We start from the raw sequence: 16161 nt of genomic DNA on the forward strand, positions 1-16161 counted from the left end.
CATATACATTTCAAAATGGCTCTTAAATATTGCAGTTATACTTGCCTTATCACTTTCTCTGGCAACTCATTCCAAATACTCACTACCTTTTGTGTAAGGAATTTACCTCTGAGTTCTTTATTAAATCTCTCCCCTTTTACCTTGTATCTGTGTCGTCTAGTTTTGTACTTTCCAACCCTGGTGAAAAGATCATAACTGTCTACCTTTTCAATGCTCTTCATGTTTTTTCTACGCTTTTATGACGTTACTGCTTACATTCCCACACTTCAGGGAATAAACATCCAACATGCCCAACCTCTCCCTATAGCTCAGGCCCTGTAGCTGGGCAGCATTCTTGTAAATCTATTCTGCACCCTCTCCAGTTTGACAATGTCTTTTCTTTAACAGGGTGAGCAAAACTGTACACAACCCTCCCAAGTATAGCCTCACCAATGACTTATATAACTGCAAAATAGTGTCCCTACTAGTAAACTCTGCGCCCTGACAGATGGGGGCCAGCATGCTAAATGTCTTCTTCACCACTATGTATGCTTCCATAGCCACCCTCATTGAAAAGTGCACTTGTATCCCTTGTTCCACAACACTTGTCAGTGCCCTGCCATTTATTGTACAATGAAATCACCTCACTCTTGCCTAAGTTGAAATCTATTTGCCGTTGCTCAGCCCATCTCCCCAACTGATCAAGATCTCTTTGCAATTCATTGTGACCTGTTTTACTATCAATAAGACCTCCTAACTTAACTTACTAGTTGTACCATGTATATTCATATCAAAATCATTTACATAAAAAATGAATAACAGAGATCCTCATGGGCTTCCAATTGGAGAATTGACTTTCAACCATCATCCTCTGCTTTCTTTCTTTCTTTTTTTTTGGTGTGTGCCTGTGTGCGTGCGAGTCTGTGCATCTGTGTGTGCGTGCATCCGTGATGATGTCTTTTTCATGGCTTTTACAAGGCGCAGAGCGAGAGAGAGACTGTGTGGTGTGCCACTCCCCACACAGACATTTTTCGCAGTATTTTTCCCTTTTATTTTTATGAGGTCAAGTTGCGATTTTGACACTCAACCCGGCACAGATGGAAAGCGTACTCTGGAGCGGACCCGGCTGGTTCCGAACCCGGGAACCTCCGCTCCCGGGTCTGGCGCCAATGTCATTGCGCCACCAGCTGGCCCCACCCTCTGCTTTCTCTCATCAAGTTGTTTCTGAATCCACTTCACTCGCTGCCCTGAATCCCATGCAACCTAATGTTCCAGATCAGCCAGCCAAGCGGCACCATGTCAAAGTTCATACAGACAACATTCAGTGCTTTGTGCAACACACACAAAATGCTGGAGGAACTCAGCAGGCCAGGCAGCAACGATGGAAAAGAGTACAGTCGATGTTTCGGGCTGAGGCCCTTCTTCAAGACCTGAAGAAGGGTCTTGGCCTGAAGCATCGTTGGTTTACTCTTTTCCATAGCCTGTCCTGCTGAGTTTCTCCAGCATTTTGTGTGTTGCTTTGGATTTCCAGCATCTACAGATTTTCTCAGCTTTGTGATTCACTGCCCTGCCTTCGTCAATCCCCTTAGTTACCTCTTTGGAAAACTCTGAAAGATTCATCAAATATGACCTCCCACGCACAAACCATGCTTGACTGTTCCTAATTAGGCCTTGACTATCCAAGTGATCTTGTCTGTCAGAATTCCCTCCAATAGCTTCTTAACAACTGAAGTCGGGCTCACCAACCTGTAGTTCCCTGGCCTATCCTTGTACCTTTCTTAACAGTGGAAAACATTAACCACCCTCCAGTTTTCTGGAATTTCACAAATGGCTAATGATGAAATAAATATCTCTGCAAGGTCCTCTACAATTTCTTCACAGGCCCTCTCTTAAGGCCCGGGGTGGACTTCATCAGGGCTTGGGGATTTGCTTAACGCAATTCAAAGCTGAAAATACATCTTCCTTATAATATGCTTATCATCTAAGAGCTCAGTTGCTTTTGCCCTCATTTTTTTGCCATCCATGATATTTTCATTAGAAAACACTGAGGAGAAATAGATATTAAAAATGTCAGGCATCTCCTGTGGCTGCATACGTAGTTGTTAAGAGGAACAAGTCTCTCCCTAGTCACTCTAATTAATTGAAGAACCTTTTGAGATTATCTTTAACCTTGCCTGCCAAATCCATCTCATACCCTTTTTTGCTTTCCTAATTTCCTTCCTAAAGCCTGATCTTAAACTTGTATTAATCAGGTTACAAACAGCTCACAGGAGTGAAACTGTGCTGTAACATGGGAGGATTTGTATTTGGATATTGCTAAAGAGAGATAAAGTATTGAGTTTGAGTGCTGACTGGTGACAAACTATTTTAAGGGAAATAGGTAAGAAAGGTACATAAAGTTAAGCTAGCCGACAATATGAAAGAGGACACCAAAAGTTTTTCAAGAATATAAAGAGTAAAAGAGAGGTGAGAGTGGATATCAGACCACCAGAAAATGATGCTAGAGAAGTAGTAACTGGAGACAAAGAAATGTTTGACAAATTTAAGTATCTTGTGCCAATCTTCACTGGAGAAGACACTATCAGGATGCCAAAAATTTGAGAGTGAAAATTTGAAAAATTTGGACAGAGTCCAAAGAAGTGAGTCATTGCCAGTTGCCGGTTAGCCTGACTTCAGTGGTTGGGAAGATGTTGGAGTCCATCTTTAAGGTTGAGATTTCAAGGTGCTTGGGGGCACATGATAAAATAGGCCAAAGTCAGCATGGTTTCCTTGAGGGGAAATCTTGTCTGACAAATCTGTTGGAATTCTTTAAGAAAATAACAAGCAGGACAAAGGAGAGTCTCTGTATATTGTACACTTGGATATTCAGAAGGCCCTTTGACAAGGCACTGCACATGAGGTGGCTTAACAAGATAAGAGCCAATGGTATTACAGGGAAGAAAGCAGTATAGATAGAAGATCGGCTGACTGGCAGGAGGCAAAGAGTGGGAATAAATGGGGTCTTTTCTGGCTGGCTGCCAGTAACTACTGGTGTTTGGACCACTTCTTTTCAAATTATACTTATGTCAATGAGTTGGATGACCTAACTGATGGCTTTGTGGCCAAGTTTGTAGATGATATGAAGATGAATGGAAGGGCAGAAAGCAGGGAGTCTGCAGGACTTAGATTGGGAGAATGGGCAAAGAAGTGGCAGATGGAATATCGTTGTATGGCCATGCGCTTTGGTAGAAGAAGTAAAGGCATAGACTGTTTTCTAAATGGGAATAACATTCAAAAATCAGAGGTCCAAAGGGAGTACTCGTACAGGATTCCCTGAAGGCCAACTTGCAGATTGAGTCAGTGGTAAGGAAGTTAAATGCAATGTTAGCATTCATTTCAGAGTACTAGAATATAAAAGTAAAGGTGTAATGCTGAAGCTTTATAACACATTGGTCAGACCACACTTGGAATATTAGGAGCAGTTTTAGGCCCCTTATCTAAGAAAAGATGCATTGGCATTAGGCAGAGTCCAGAGAACGTTCACGAGAATAATTCTGGGAATGAAAGTGTTAAAGTATGAGGAGTGTTTGATGGCTCTGGACCTCTGCTTGCTGTTGTTTAGAAGAATGAAGGGGGGATCTTATTGAAACCTATCGAATAATGAAAGGCCCAGATGGAGTGGATGTGAAGAGTATGTTTCCTATAGTGTGGGAGTCTAGGACCAGAGAACATGGTGTTAGAATAGAGAGACATCCATTTAGAACAGAGATGAGGAGGAGTTCCTTTAGCCAGAGGGTAGTGAACCTGTGAATTGCCACAGAAAGCTGTGGCGGCTAAGTCATTGGGTAAAGAAGAGATTGATAGGTTCTTGCTTTGTCAGGGTGTCAAAGGTTATGGGGAGAAGGAAATGGGGTTGTGGGTTAATAAACGCAACACACATCAAAGTTGCTGGTGAACGCAGCAGGCCAAGCAGCATCTATAGGAAGAGGCGCAGTCGACGTTTCAGGCTGAGACCCTTCGTCAGGACTAACTGAAGGAAGAGTGAGTAAGGGATTTGAAAGCTGGAGGGGGAGGGGGAGATGCAAAATGATAGGAGAAGACAGGAGGGGGAGGGATAGAGCCAAGAGCTGGACAGGTGATAGGCAGAAGGGGATACGAGAGGATCATGGGACAGGAGGTCCGGGAAGAAAGACGGGGGGGGGGGGGGTGACCCAGAGGATGGGCAAGAGGTATATTCAGAGGGACAGAGGGAGAAAAAGGAGAGTGAGAGAAAGAATGTGTGCATAAAAAAGAGTAACAGATGGGGTACGAGGGGGAGGTGGGGCCTAGCGGAAGTTCGAGAAGTCAATGTTCATGCCATCAGGTTGGAGGCTACCCATACGGAATATAAGGTGTTGTTCCTCCAACCTGAGTGTGGCTTCATCTTTACAGTAGAGGAGGCCGTGGATAGACATGTCAGAATGGGAATTGGATGTGGAATTAAAATGTGTGGCCACTGGGAGATCCTGCTTTCTCTGGCGGACAGAGCGTAGATGTTCAGCAAAGCGGTCTCCCAGTCTGCGTCGGGTCTCACCAATATATAAAAGGCCACATCGGGAGCACCGGACGCAGTATATCACCCCAGTCGACTCACAGGTGAAGTGATGCCTCACCTGGAAGGACTGTTTGGGGCCCTGAATGGTGGTAAGGGAGGAAGTGTAAGGGCATGTGTAGCACTTGTTCCGCTTACACGGATAAGTGCCAGGAGGGAGATCAGTGGGGAGGGATGGGGGGGACGAATGGACAAGGGAGTTGTGTAGGGAGCGATCCCTGCGGAATGCAGAGAGAGGGGGGGAGGGAAAGATATGCTTAGTGGTGGGATCCCGTTGGAGGTGGCGGAAGTTACGGAGAATAATATGCGTCCAGTGCTCCCGATGTGGCCTTTTATATATTGGTGAGACCCGATGCAGACTGGGAGACCGCTTTGCTGAACATCTACGCTCTGTCCGCCAGAGAAAGCATGATCTCCCAGTGGCCACACATTTTAATTCCACATCCCATTCCCATTCTGACATGTCTATCCACGGCCTCCTCTACTGTAAAGATGAAGCCACACTCAGGTTGGAGGAACAACACCTTATATTCCGTATGGGTAGCCTCCAACCTGATGGCATGAACATTGACTTCTCTAACTTCCGCTAGGCCCCACCTCCCCCTCGTACCCCATCTGTTACTCTTTTTTATGCACACATTCTTTCTCTCACTCTCCTTTTTCTCCCTCTGTCCCTCTGAATATACCTCTTGCCCATCCTCTGGGTCACCCCCCCCCCGTCTTTCTTCCCGGACCTCCTGTCCCATGATCCTCTCGTATCCCCTTCTGCCTATCACCTGTCCAGCTCTCGGCTCCATCCCTCCCCCTCCTGTCTTCTCCTATCATTTTGCATCTCCCCCTCCCCCTCCAGCTTTCAAATCCCTTACTCACTCTTCCTTCAGTTAGTCCTGACGAAGGGTCTCGGCCTGAAACGTCGACTGCGCCTCTTCCTATAGATGCTGCTTGGCCTGCTGCGTTCACCAGCAACTTTGATGTGTGTTGCTTGAATTTCCAGCATCTGCAGAATTCCTGTTGTTTGAGGGTTAATAAATCAGCCATGATGGAATGGCAGAGCGGACTCAATGGGCTGAATGACCTATATATTGTGGTCTTATGGTCTTGTAATGGGAAACGATTCTCTTTAGTTATTACCATTCCTATTCTGTCCTGTCTGTCTTTGACCTTTTTCACTGCAGTAGAGTAGTACAACATAAACTAGGAGGACATTTTCCACTGAGATATTTTACACCCTCTGGAGTGACATTGAATTTTCTAACCTGGTAAACTTCTCACATCTTTTCCCATTATGTTCCCATTATATTCCATTTCTTTAAAATATTTTACTAGTAGTCATCACTCATCCCCTAAATCACCTGATGACATGGATGTGCTTACTTACCAAAATCTTCAGCCTCACTCCTGAAAATTGTTCCCCAGTCCCTATATTCTTTACAGGCTGTTAGCGAAAAGATCTTTTCTTTCTACCGAGTCAAATCAGATTTATTATCACTGACATAAGTCATAAAATTTGTTTTGTGGCAGCAGTATAGTACATAAAATTACTATGAGTTTCAAAAAAACAAGTAAATAAATAGTGCAAAAAGAGGAAAAATGAGATAATGTTCATGAACCATTCAGAAATCTGACGGCAGAGGGGAACAAGTTGTTCCTAAACTGTTGAGATAATGTTCATGGTTCATGAACCATTCAGAAATCTGATGGCAGAGGGGAACAAGTTGTACTTGACCCTCACCAGATGGATATCATCTTCTTGAGGCATTGCCTTTTGAACATGTCCTCAGAGTAGGGAGGGTTATACTCATAATTGATTTGGTTAAGTCTACAACCCTCCATAGCCTCCTTCAATCTTACACATTGGAGTTTCCATACCAGACACTGATGCAACCAGTCAGAATGCTTTTCACTCTATATCTGTGGAAATCTTGCAATTCTTTGGTGACATACCAAATCTTCTCAAACTATAGCCACTATAGTGCTATGTGTTTGCATCAATGTGTTGGGCCCAGGATAGATTATGCAGTGCAAGGTGGTGATTGTGGCACCACTCAACCAGCTAATCTGTATCACTTCTGTACGTCTGTTCCTCGCCAGACTGGATCGCTGTAGTTGTAACACAATGTATGCTTTCCTAGAATCCTGCAAGGTACTTCTTGGAGAGCAGACCTTTACCCACTGGAAGTTTGGAGGAATTTCCTGGGACCACCTATGTGCACCATTTATCATCTAGTTTGCATATTGCAACAGCAGGGAGAGGAAAGAACATGAATTTTAAAAGTTAAAGCTAGGAAGTTAGGAGAAAGCTAACAAGCATAGTTTTCACTTGTGTGAGTTAGTGATCATCAAGCTGCTGCCTTTCTTTTCCAGACAGATACCTCGCACTGGCATTGGACACTCGTATTACTGATTGTCAGTGGTTTCTGTAACTTTGCTCAGAACATGGTTGCCTTCAGTATCCTGAACCTCATCAGCCCACTTAGCTACTCAGTGGCCAATGCTACCAAGAGAATCATGGTGATTACAGTGTCTCTACTCATGTTGCAAAACCCAGTTACTGCCACCAATATCGTGGGGATGATGACTGCTATTGTCGGGGTGTTTGCCTATAACAAGGTCAGTCTTTGTGCTATTTTCCTTATTAAAATGGGATTCCTCTTTACTGTGCTAATTCCTATTCTTGTTTATTTAGACGAGCTAATCTTTTTTTCCTCTTTGGTACATGTATAGATGGAAGAAAAAGTTTGTGAATTCTTTGCAATCACTTGATTTTCTGCATTAATTACTCTTAAAATGCAGTCTGATCTTCATCCAAGTCACAATTAAAAAACAAACACCAATCTGCCTGAACTAATAACACACAAACCATTGTACTATTCCTTGTCAATACGAGTCCACCATTTAAACAATCACAGTGTAGGGTCAAAAAAGGATGTGAACCTCTGGGGTAATGCCTTTTACAAAAGCTATTTGGCGTCAGGTGTTCGAATCAATGAGATGAAATTGGAGGTGTGGGTTGTAAAGGTGCCCTGCTCTATAAAAAAGACACACAAGGTTGCGTTACTGACTTGAGAAGAGCCTGCTCTTCTCAAGAAAGATCTGTTCATGTGCACCATGCCTTGCGGGAACAACTTTCAGAGGACCTTAGAAGAATTGTAGAGATGCATGAAGCTGGAAAAGGCTACAAAAGCAGTTCTGAAGACCTGAGTGTTCATCAGTTCACAGTAAGAGAAATTGTCTGCAAATGGGGAAATTCAGTACTGTTGCTGCTCTCCCTAGGAGTGGGCGTCCTGCAAAGATCACAACATGCTGAAGGAGGTGAAAAGGACAAAAGAGAAAATCTGCAGATGCTGTAAATGCAAGCAACACACACACAATAGTGGAGTCTCATGGCAGATTGGCCTGATGCAAGGGCGCAAATACCAAGAACACAATAAACCAAGCAAAATTTTATCAAACTTTACTTTCTATTCATAGCATGCTACGGGGGAAGTTACAGACTGATGTCCCAAAGAGCCAGTCTGGACACTGCCCTCCTCCGAATCACAATTCTCCACAATTTATAACATTGATCACGTATGCAGGAAATCTTATGATTACAAGTTAAGACAATATTAGAATAATTTCAGTCACATGCCATTAGATGTAAAATCATCATTTGTTAGTTATTACTGCATTACGCTATCCTTCCCATATTTAGTTATACCTTGAGATGTCCCTTCAATCATTCTTATACACATATTTAGTTATGCCTCAAGATGCTTTGGTATGAGCAGATAATTCCTTATTTGAACTTTTATCTGACATTTTCAGAGACAATGGACCTGTTGCTGGGTAAGGTTTCTTTCTGACTTGTCCAACAACAGTAAACTAAGTTGCTTATAAGGTGATTGATCATTAGCTAATCATTGTTCTTAGTACTTACTTATCCCTCTACTCTATCAGGAGGAACTCAGCAGGCCAGACAGCAGTTATGGAAAAGAGTACAGTCGACTTTTCGAGCTGAGATCCTTCATCAGGACTGGAAAAAATTCCTTGCAGGGATGCCTAGCCTGAAGAAGTTTAAATCTTTCCTTGAGTAGTTCACAGAAACCCGCTCTAACTGCTCCCTACCATGATCTCTGCTGCCCTCTGACTCTTTGAGTATGTGCTCACCCAGACCCACTACCACAGCCACGTATCCTTCCTGGGAACATGTCTTCGCCGCCAGTTTGTACCTTATCTTTCTTTCCAGTACCGATGAAGGGTCTCGGCCCATAATGTCAACTGTACTCTTTTCCATAGATGCTGCCTGCCCTGCTGAGTTCCTCCAGCTTTCTGGGAGGTGGAAAAGAATCCGAGGGTAACAGTAAGAGACCTGCAGGAATCTGTAGAACTTGTTGAAGTCTCTGTTCATCTGTGCACTGTAAGCAAACCACTGAACAAGAATGGTGTTCATGGAAGGACGCCATGGAGGAAACCACTGCTCTCAAAAAAAAATTGCTGCACATCTCAAGTTTGCAAAAGACCACCTGGATGTTCCACAATATTCTGTGGACAGATGAGACAAAAGTTAAACTTTCTGGTCAAAATGCACATTGCTATGTTTGGAGGAAAAGGGGCACTACACACCAACACCTCATCCCAACTATGAAGCATGGTGGAAAAAACATCATCATTTGGGGCTGCTTTCCTACCTCAGGGCCTGGATTGCAATCATTGAGGGAGCAATGAATTCCAAATTGTATCGAGACGTTTTGTAGGAGAATGTCAGGGTAGCAGTCTGTCACCTGAAGCTTAATAGAAGTTGGATGACGCAACAAGACAATGATTCAAAACGCAAGTAAATCAACAATAGAATGGTGTAAAAAGAAGAAAATATGTTTTTGGAATGGCCAAGTCAGAGTCCAGACCTTAACCCAATTGAGATGCTGTGGCATAACCTGAAGAGGGCTGTTCATGCAAGGTAGCCCAGAAATATTGATAAATTGAAACACTTTTGTATGCATGGAGGAATGGTCTAAAATTCCTTCTGCAAGTCTGACCTACAGGAAAAGTTTGGTAGAGGCTACTGCCGCTAAAGGAGGTTCTACTAGTTATTATCTGCAAGGCTTCATGTACTTTTACAGCCTGGACTGTGAATGATCATGTGTATTAGCTTAGGCAGATTGTACTTGTCTATTGTTGTGACTTAGATGAAGATTTTATAAATAATTAATGCAGAAAAACTGGTAATTGCAAAGGGTTCACAAACTTTTTCTTGCAAGTTAGACACAGTTCTACCAAGCTATTCAAATATAGGGTGACAGCGGGTGACAGGTCAATATTATCACACCTGAACAGCAGACAAGGTGCTGGAGAACTCATTGGGTCAGACATCTGTGGAGGGAAATGGCTAGTCGATGTTTCAGGTAAAAACTTGCTGCAAAACAACACATTTTACATAATATATGAGAGTGATGATACTGATTCTCATTCTGGACTAAAACAGAAATTTCTCTCCATTGATGTTGCCTGATCCACTGAGTTCCTCCAGCATCTTGTGTGTTGCTCCAGCTTAGATTCCAGCATCTTCGGTGTCTTCGGGTCAAAATGGCACTGAGCTGTGGTGCCATTGAGGTCTTTGCTCAGACTTAGACTTAATTGTTTTTTTTAAGTTTTAGGGATTGTTTTGGGGACAGAGAGAGGAGTTAAGGATCAAGTGAGGATTTGGTGACAGGGAGGTGGAGGAGTTATGGGTCAGGCCAGTTTGAGGCCTCTACTCCGTGTGCGAAGGGCATGTGACCAAGAACATCTGTGGATGATGGATTGATGAGTGCTGTGGATGAGACCAGTGGCGATGTACACTGGGGCTTGTTGTGCAGTTGATGTTTTATTGCTTTCTCTGTTCTCTTTTGTGTTCTGTGTTATTTTGCCAAGCATTGTGGGCATGATATGTGGCTTAGATTGTGTTCGTTGTCAACACAAATGATGCATTTCACTGTATGCTTTGGTGCACATGTGATAAATGAATATGATTCTTGTATTGTCCTGTGCATATTTGGAGGAAAACCACAAGAAGATGTAAGCACTTAAGGATTACCAGTGACTGGATCGTAATTTTCCCTCTCCCTCCCATTTCTTGATTACATTTGTCTTTCTGTAAACCAGAGACTGTAATGTTGGATGTTCTGCTTTAATTTTTTTAGTCACCTTGTGTTACTAAAGAGAAATAGTTCGTTATCCTGAGAAATCAATACTCAACTACCTAAAATTTAGTATCCTTAAACAATACCTGGTCATATTCTGTCTCTTTACTCAACAGGCTAAATATGATGCCAATCAAGAGGCCAAGAGGAAGTTGCTCCCAGTAACTTCAGGGGATCTTATTTCCCTTAATCAGTATCAAGAACTGTCTGATGAACAGAAGGTACAGCTGAATGGGACGGCACTGTACCCACAGCACTCTGAGTACCAGTACGGACGGACTGGTCTGCTGGCAGAACAGTCACAGTACAACCGACAGAGCAACGCTGGAGCCACCTATGTGTCCAATCGATTCGATGTCTAAGACTTGTGAATGGAGGCGTACAACTTCATTCGTAACTTATTCTGTGCACTGTTGGAAACCTTTGGTTATCCGATAGATTTTATCAAGAGACCTCATCTGAGGCCCTATTATTTTAATTTTCTGGTATTCGAGAGAAGACTGTAACTTGGATTTGATGAAGATGTGTGTTATATTCTCTGCAATTCTACTCTTTTTCCAGCATTCACTCAGGCCGGATATCATGGGGATTAAGAGCGGGATGGTAAACCAGTGTGAAATGATTACTTCACATGAAGAAGGGTTCTGCTTATGTTGATTCCCTGCCGCAAAGCCTATTGATTAGATGTTGGATTGGTAATGAACGATTAATGGCCCTGGCCATCTGATCCATTGTAGTCTCTGCATGACAGAATTGTGTTTAAATGCAATACAGTTGACCAAATCTTCATCTAATGATACTTTTGGGGTGACTTTTTGTCAATCATATTCCGTTTATATAGATAATGATCTTTTGACTGTCAGTGATTGGTGAATTGGCAAGTATTGATCAATTAGTTCCAGTATCTTCCATGCTGTATGTAAATATGTGTGTGCTTTGGGAGGAGGGAAGGTATGACATCATTGTTAAGGTCTACCTCTGTAATGTGCATGCTAGTTCAATACCCAGGCTGGTGTTTGTTAACAATAGACACCCTGGTAACCAGACTTGATTTGATAAGCTGCTGGTGTTTACAGTATAGATTAGTTGGATTCTGATCATGCTAACTCTAAATCATAATAATCTACTTTAGCATCCCAAGTTTAAGCAAGCAAGTCAAATAAACAGACGCATATGGTGATTGAACTACAGATCATATATTGTTGTCCCCCATAATCAAGTTTTAACAGATTAGCTGAGCTGAGTTAGAAGGTCATAGGCTCAAGCCCACTTCAGAATTTTCAGCATACAATCTGAGCTGCAATTGGCTACAATGACAAGAGAGCTCAAGAACAGAAACATTTTTTTTGCAAAGCCCTGTAATTTTGATTGCTGAATGTAAGGAGAGCATGGGAGTTGTTCCTAATGCCTGGGCCAATGTTTCTCAACCAAAGTTACCAAAACAGATTTTTATATCACCTACTGTATTTGTTAGGACAGCTGTTCGTGGGATCTCGCTGTATGCAAGCTGATTATTGTGCTCCTACATCACAACAATAAATGTGGAAAGTTTTTTTTTGCGGGGGGGGGAGCTTTGAAAAGGCACAAAGCACTGGGTGAATGCAAATCTTTTCTATATTCAGACAACCCAGTAATTTGTAATATTTAAAATTGTAGACAGCTGTGTTGGGAAATGTGTGCTTGTACGGGTGAAATCGTGAGGTGTCAGTCTACAATTGATGCTGGCAGCCAGTGTTCAGGACAAGTGTGCAGGCTCCAAGATGGGAACAAATCTCTTTAAAATGTTGAAAATTCGATAGATTAGGATTTACAAGAAGATGGTGCAGAAGTAAGCTGCAAGTTATTTTCAGTGTATTTCTTCTTGTGAATAGCGTACATAGAACAGGAACCTGTCATTTCTGTACAGATGCAGTTTTATACACTATTGTTCATAATCACCCAAGAATTGGTTCTACTGTGTCAGAGTTACATGTACCCAAATATTCATCCATTCTGTTTTGCTCTTTTGTAAAGCAAAATCATTAGTTACAGTTAAAAAAAATTGGCAGTAACTAAATATGTATCAGCTGGCTAAATTGCTGGTCTTGGATTGACTTGTGTCATGCAGCAGTTTGTTGTGCCCAAAGAGAGAGATAAATGCTTTAATGAATGAAAAATAGTCACATCAGTACTACCAAATAAAAGGGAAGTGCTTTCTGTACTTGTTCATCATACAATCCTCTTGGTGCTTGTTTCTTCACTGGTTCCTGTTTCCTTTAGATTTGAGAATAGCTTCCATTTCCACTGGGGCTCACATTATGTCACTATTTTTCTTGGACTGTTACTGTCTTCCTTTCTTTGTATCTTCTGCATATTAAATCATCTTATAATTGAAAATGATTTGTTCACACTTTCCTGTTCCCCCAATTACTGCCCACCCTGAACAGTTTAATGCCAAAAGTGAACATTGGTAATTGCAGTGTATGTGCAGGGTGCAGGGTCCAGGTGCATTCCTCAAAGGGGAGGACCATGCAATAATGTGTAACGAAATTCTCAATGTTATAAATGGAAGAGGTCCAGAGGTCTGTTTTTATAATTTTTAAGTTATTAGTTAAAATCCAGCTAGGTAACATTTTGCATTGCATTCCACTTTTTGTGCCCTGAAGTTTGTATGGCTTCAGCATTAGCAAAGATGGTGATAGCGCTCTGCATCACCACGATAATTAAACCAATTCCCATTATAACTTACTGAATATAAACTGTGGGGAGCATTTGAAGTTAAAATGTCCTATTTAAGCCTGTTTTACACATCATTCACTGAAACTCTTCCAGGTTGTCACTGAGAATCTTATTTTGCAGTATATCTAAGAAGTAGAACTCATTTTGGGAGTTCATTGAAACATTTTTATTGGTAATTCTCATGCTGAATTCCATTGCTATGTTTAAATTTCTATCCTGTCTTGCCAAGACTGTGCTCTTTGTTTAAACTATGCAGCTTATTCCTTAAAGGGGAAGAAGTTTATTCCTCAAATTGACTAAATTCCATTGCTTCAAAAATATTCAAGTAATTGTAAAGTATTTTGGAAAATACATGAGATGCCTTTATCTAAAAGGTACATGTGTACTGCAAACTCAAGATCTATAAGTATATGCATACTGCAGCTGCAGAATATCATTAATTGTTACAGTGTATTTGGCTTGGTTCTGAAGTGATGCCCATATGTTCAACTACTTGCAGTTCTCAATAGTGCAGCCTGTATTGAATGCTAGAGAAACATTCATTTGATCTGATAAAATGACCTCTGTTACCAGTTTTAAAACAAATACATCTGAGTTTTAACACAAAAGCTTAACACAGCTGTAAGGTTTAAAGATGGAATAAAATGGTTTAAAGATCTGCTCAGCTCCCACTGATGGCTGCACTGCCAGCTATAAAGATAGTGGATTGTGCCCATCCATAGTTCATGTTCTGACAGTAGTTTAATTTCATCCACATCTCCACATTTTTTGTCTCTTTAGAGCACATAAGACTGATTTATCTGGCTTTAAATAGCCTTTTTTAAATGTTGTGCAATATTTATTTTATAAATACTGTAGACATTTGAGATTAAATCTACCTCTCAGGGTTTAATTGTGGGTAGTGTACTAGTTGTATGCAGGTGTAATTAATATTCTCAACAGCTGTGTCACTGAAATGTGTAAAACTAATTAGCTTAAAAATTGGACAGATTACTTCTCTTGGAATGGGGTTTTACATATAAGATATGCAAATCTATAATTTAAAAAGTCATATAGGAAATTGGGGTATTTCTAATTGAACATGAAAGCAATTGGTTTGTGAAGTTTCATGTAGCCAGTCAAGTGCAAACGTTTTTTGAAGCTGGATAATGGAAGTTTAATAATCTTAAGAGGTGCAGGTACATATGGGATGAAGAATTAACGAGTATAGGAAATTTAGAAATTTGGGGATCTTAGTAGCAAAAGGGAACATAGGTTACTTGCTAACTTGGAGAGAATAGAACACAAAGGAGTTCAGGGGTACATGAATTTAGGCTATGTAACAAGTTAATTCGAATAAAGTTTGAATCTGGTGTGCTACTTACTCATTTTCTTGCTGTTATCTAGAGATTTACTTTTTAATCAAATAACATTAACAGAAAAATTGCTCCCCTTAGACAAGTCACCCATCCTTTGTTTAAAAAGGAAATCATTATATTTGTTTTAAGGACAGTGTGTTGCTGTGCAATTCATTGCTGTTCAAAATTTTACTTTTGTCCATTAGTATAAACAATGGTAAAAGTGTTCGTATTCTCTTTTGTCACAGTGAAAATTATGCTTCATAATCTAATGTGAATTACAGAATTAAGTGAATTTTCTCTTGGACCTAGTTTAGACTCGCAGCATTAAGTTAATTTCTAATGAAGTTAAAATGTATTTTGGGGGGAATTCAGTGATTTGCTTGCTTGTTTTTCTAGCAGAGGTGTTGATTTTACATTAAAATAATTATTCATAACAATATAGGCATCTGATATAATGCCGGTACTACAGAAACAAAGCTTCCAAGGATGCCAGAGTGTTCTGACATGCAGGTTTTTCTCCCTCTCTCATGGAATGCGTCTATCCTTCTCTGGCCATATTGTGTATATTTTCACTCCGACATCTTTGTCCTTAAACTAACTGCCTTAATTAGCAAACAAAGTAAGTACAGTTAGTAATGAAGGTGTTGAATGTCTTGCCCTGAAAGTGAATTGACCTGGGATTTTAAAACGCAAATAACAGGAATTCTGCAGATGCTGGAAATTCAAGCAACACACATCAAAGTTGCTGGTGAACGCAGCAGGCCAGGCAGCATCTCTAGGAAGAGGTACAGTCGACGTTTCAGGCCGAGATCCTTCGTCAGGACGGCCCTGATGTAGGGTCTCGGCCTGAAACGTCGACTGTACCTCTTCCTAGAGATGCTGCCTGGCCTGCTGCGTTCACCAGCAACTTTGATGTGTGTTGCTTGACCTGGGATTTAGTGAGATAAATGCATGATTTAATTCTCCACTGCAAACTGATCACCATCCCCCTCATTACAGGCTGCATGTCCAAATGCAGCTCACCAGTACAACCAATCTGAAACTAAATATTTTGTTATGATATTCCCCTTTTTAATTTCATGTTTAGCTTTCAGTCTTACTGTAATAGATGTAGTTTGTATTAATTATTTTTGTGTGATAATAAAGACATTTAAGGCTCTAAATATTACAACAGATTTCCCTACTGTTTCTCAAGTTCAGTGGCTGGAAGCCCTTGAGAGTGAAGTGTGTGTGTGTGTGTGTGTGTGTGTGTGTGTGTGTGCGCGCGCGCGCCAATGCTCACTAGTGTATCATGTCTGCCTACAGACTATTTTTAATTTAACAAGTGTTAATGGAAGAAAATGTGTTAATTAATAAAGTGAAAAGTGAAGTCAGCACTGCCGTGAGTCTTTTA

The 16161-nt window shown here is 41.2% G+C and overlaps 1 protein-coding gene across 1 annotated transcript in view; it reads left to right on the forward strand.

Annotated features, from left to right (window-relative positions):
• The window catches only part of slc35e1 (solute carrier family 35 member E1), a 59918-nt gene extending 44376 nt beyond the window's left edge, over positions 1-15542 (forward strand). The window contains exons 5-6 of the mRNA XM_063032239.1: positions 6914-7159; positions 10827-15542. Coding sequence (XP_062888309.1) covers positions 6914-7159; positions 10827-11072 — 492 coding nt within the window. The 3' untranslated portion in view covers positions 11073-15542. The remainder of the gene's footprint in view (positions 1-6913; positions 7160-10826) is intronic.
• Positions 15543-16161: the final 619 nt, after the last annotated feature.

Source organism: Mobula hypostoma, chromosome 24, assembly GCF_963921235.1.
Source record: "Mobula hypostoma chromosome 24, sMobHyp1.1, whole genome shotgun sequence".
Lineage (NCBI taxonomy): Eukaryota > Metazoa > Chordata > Chondrichthyes > Myliobatiformes > Myliobatidae > Mobula > Mobula hypostoma.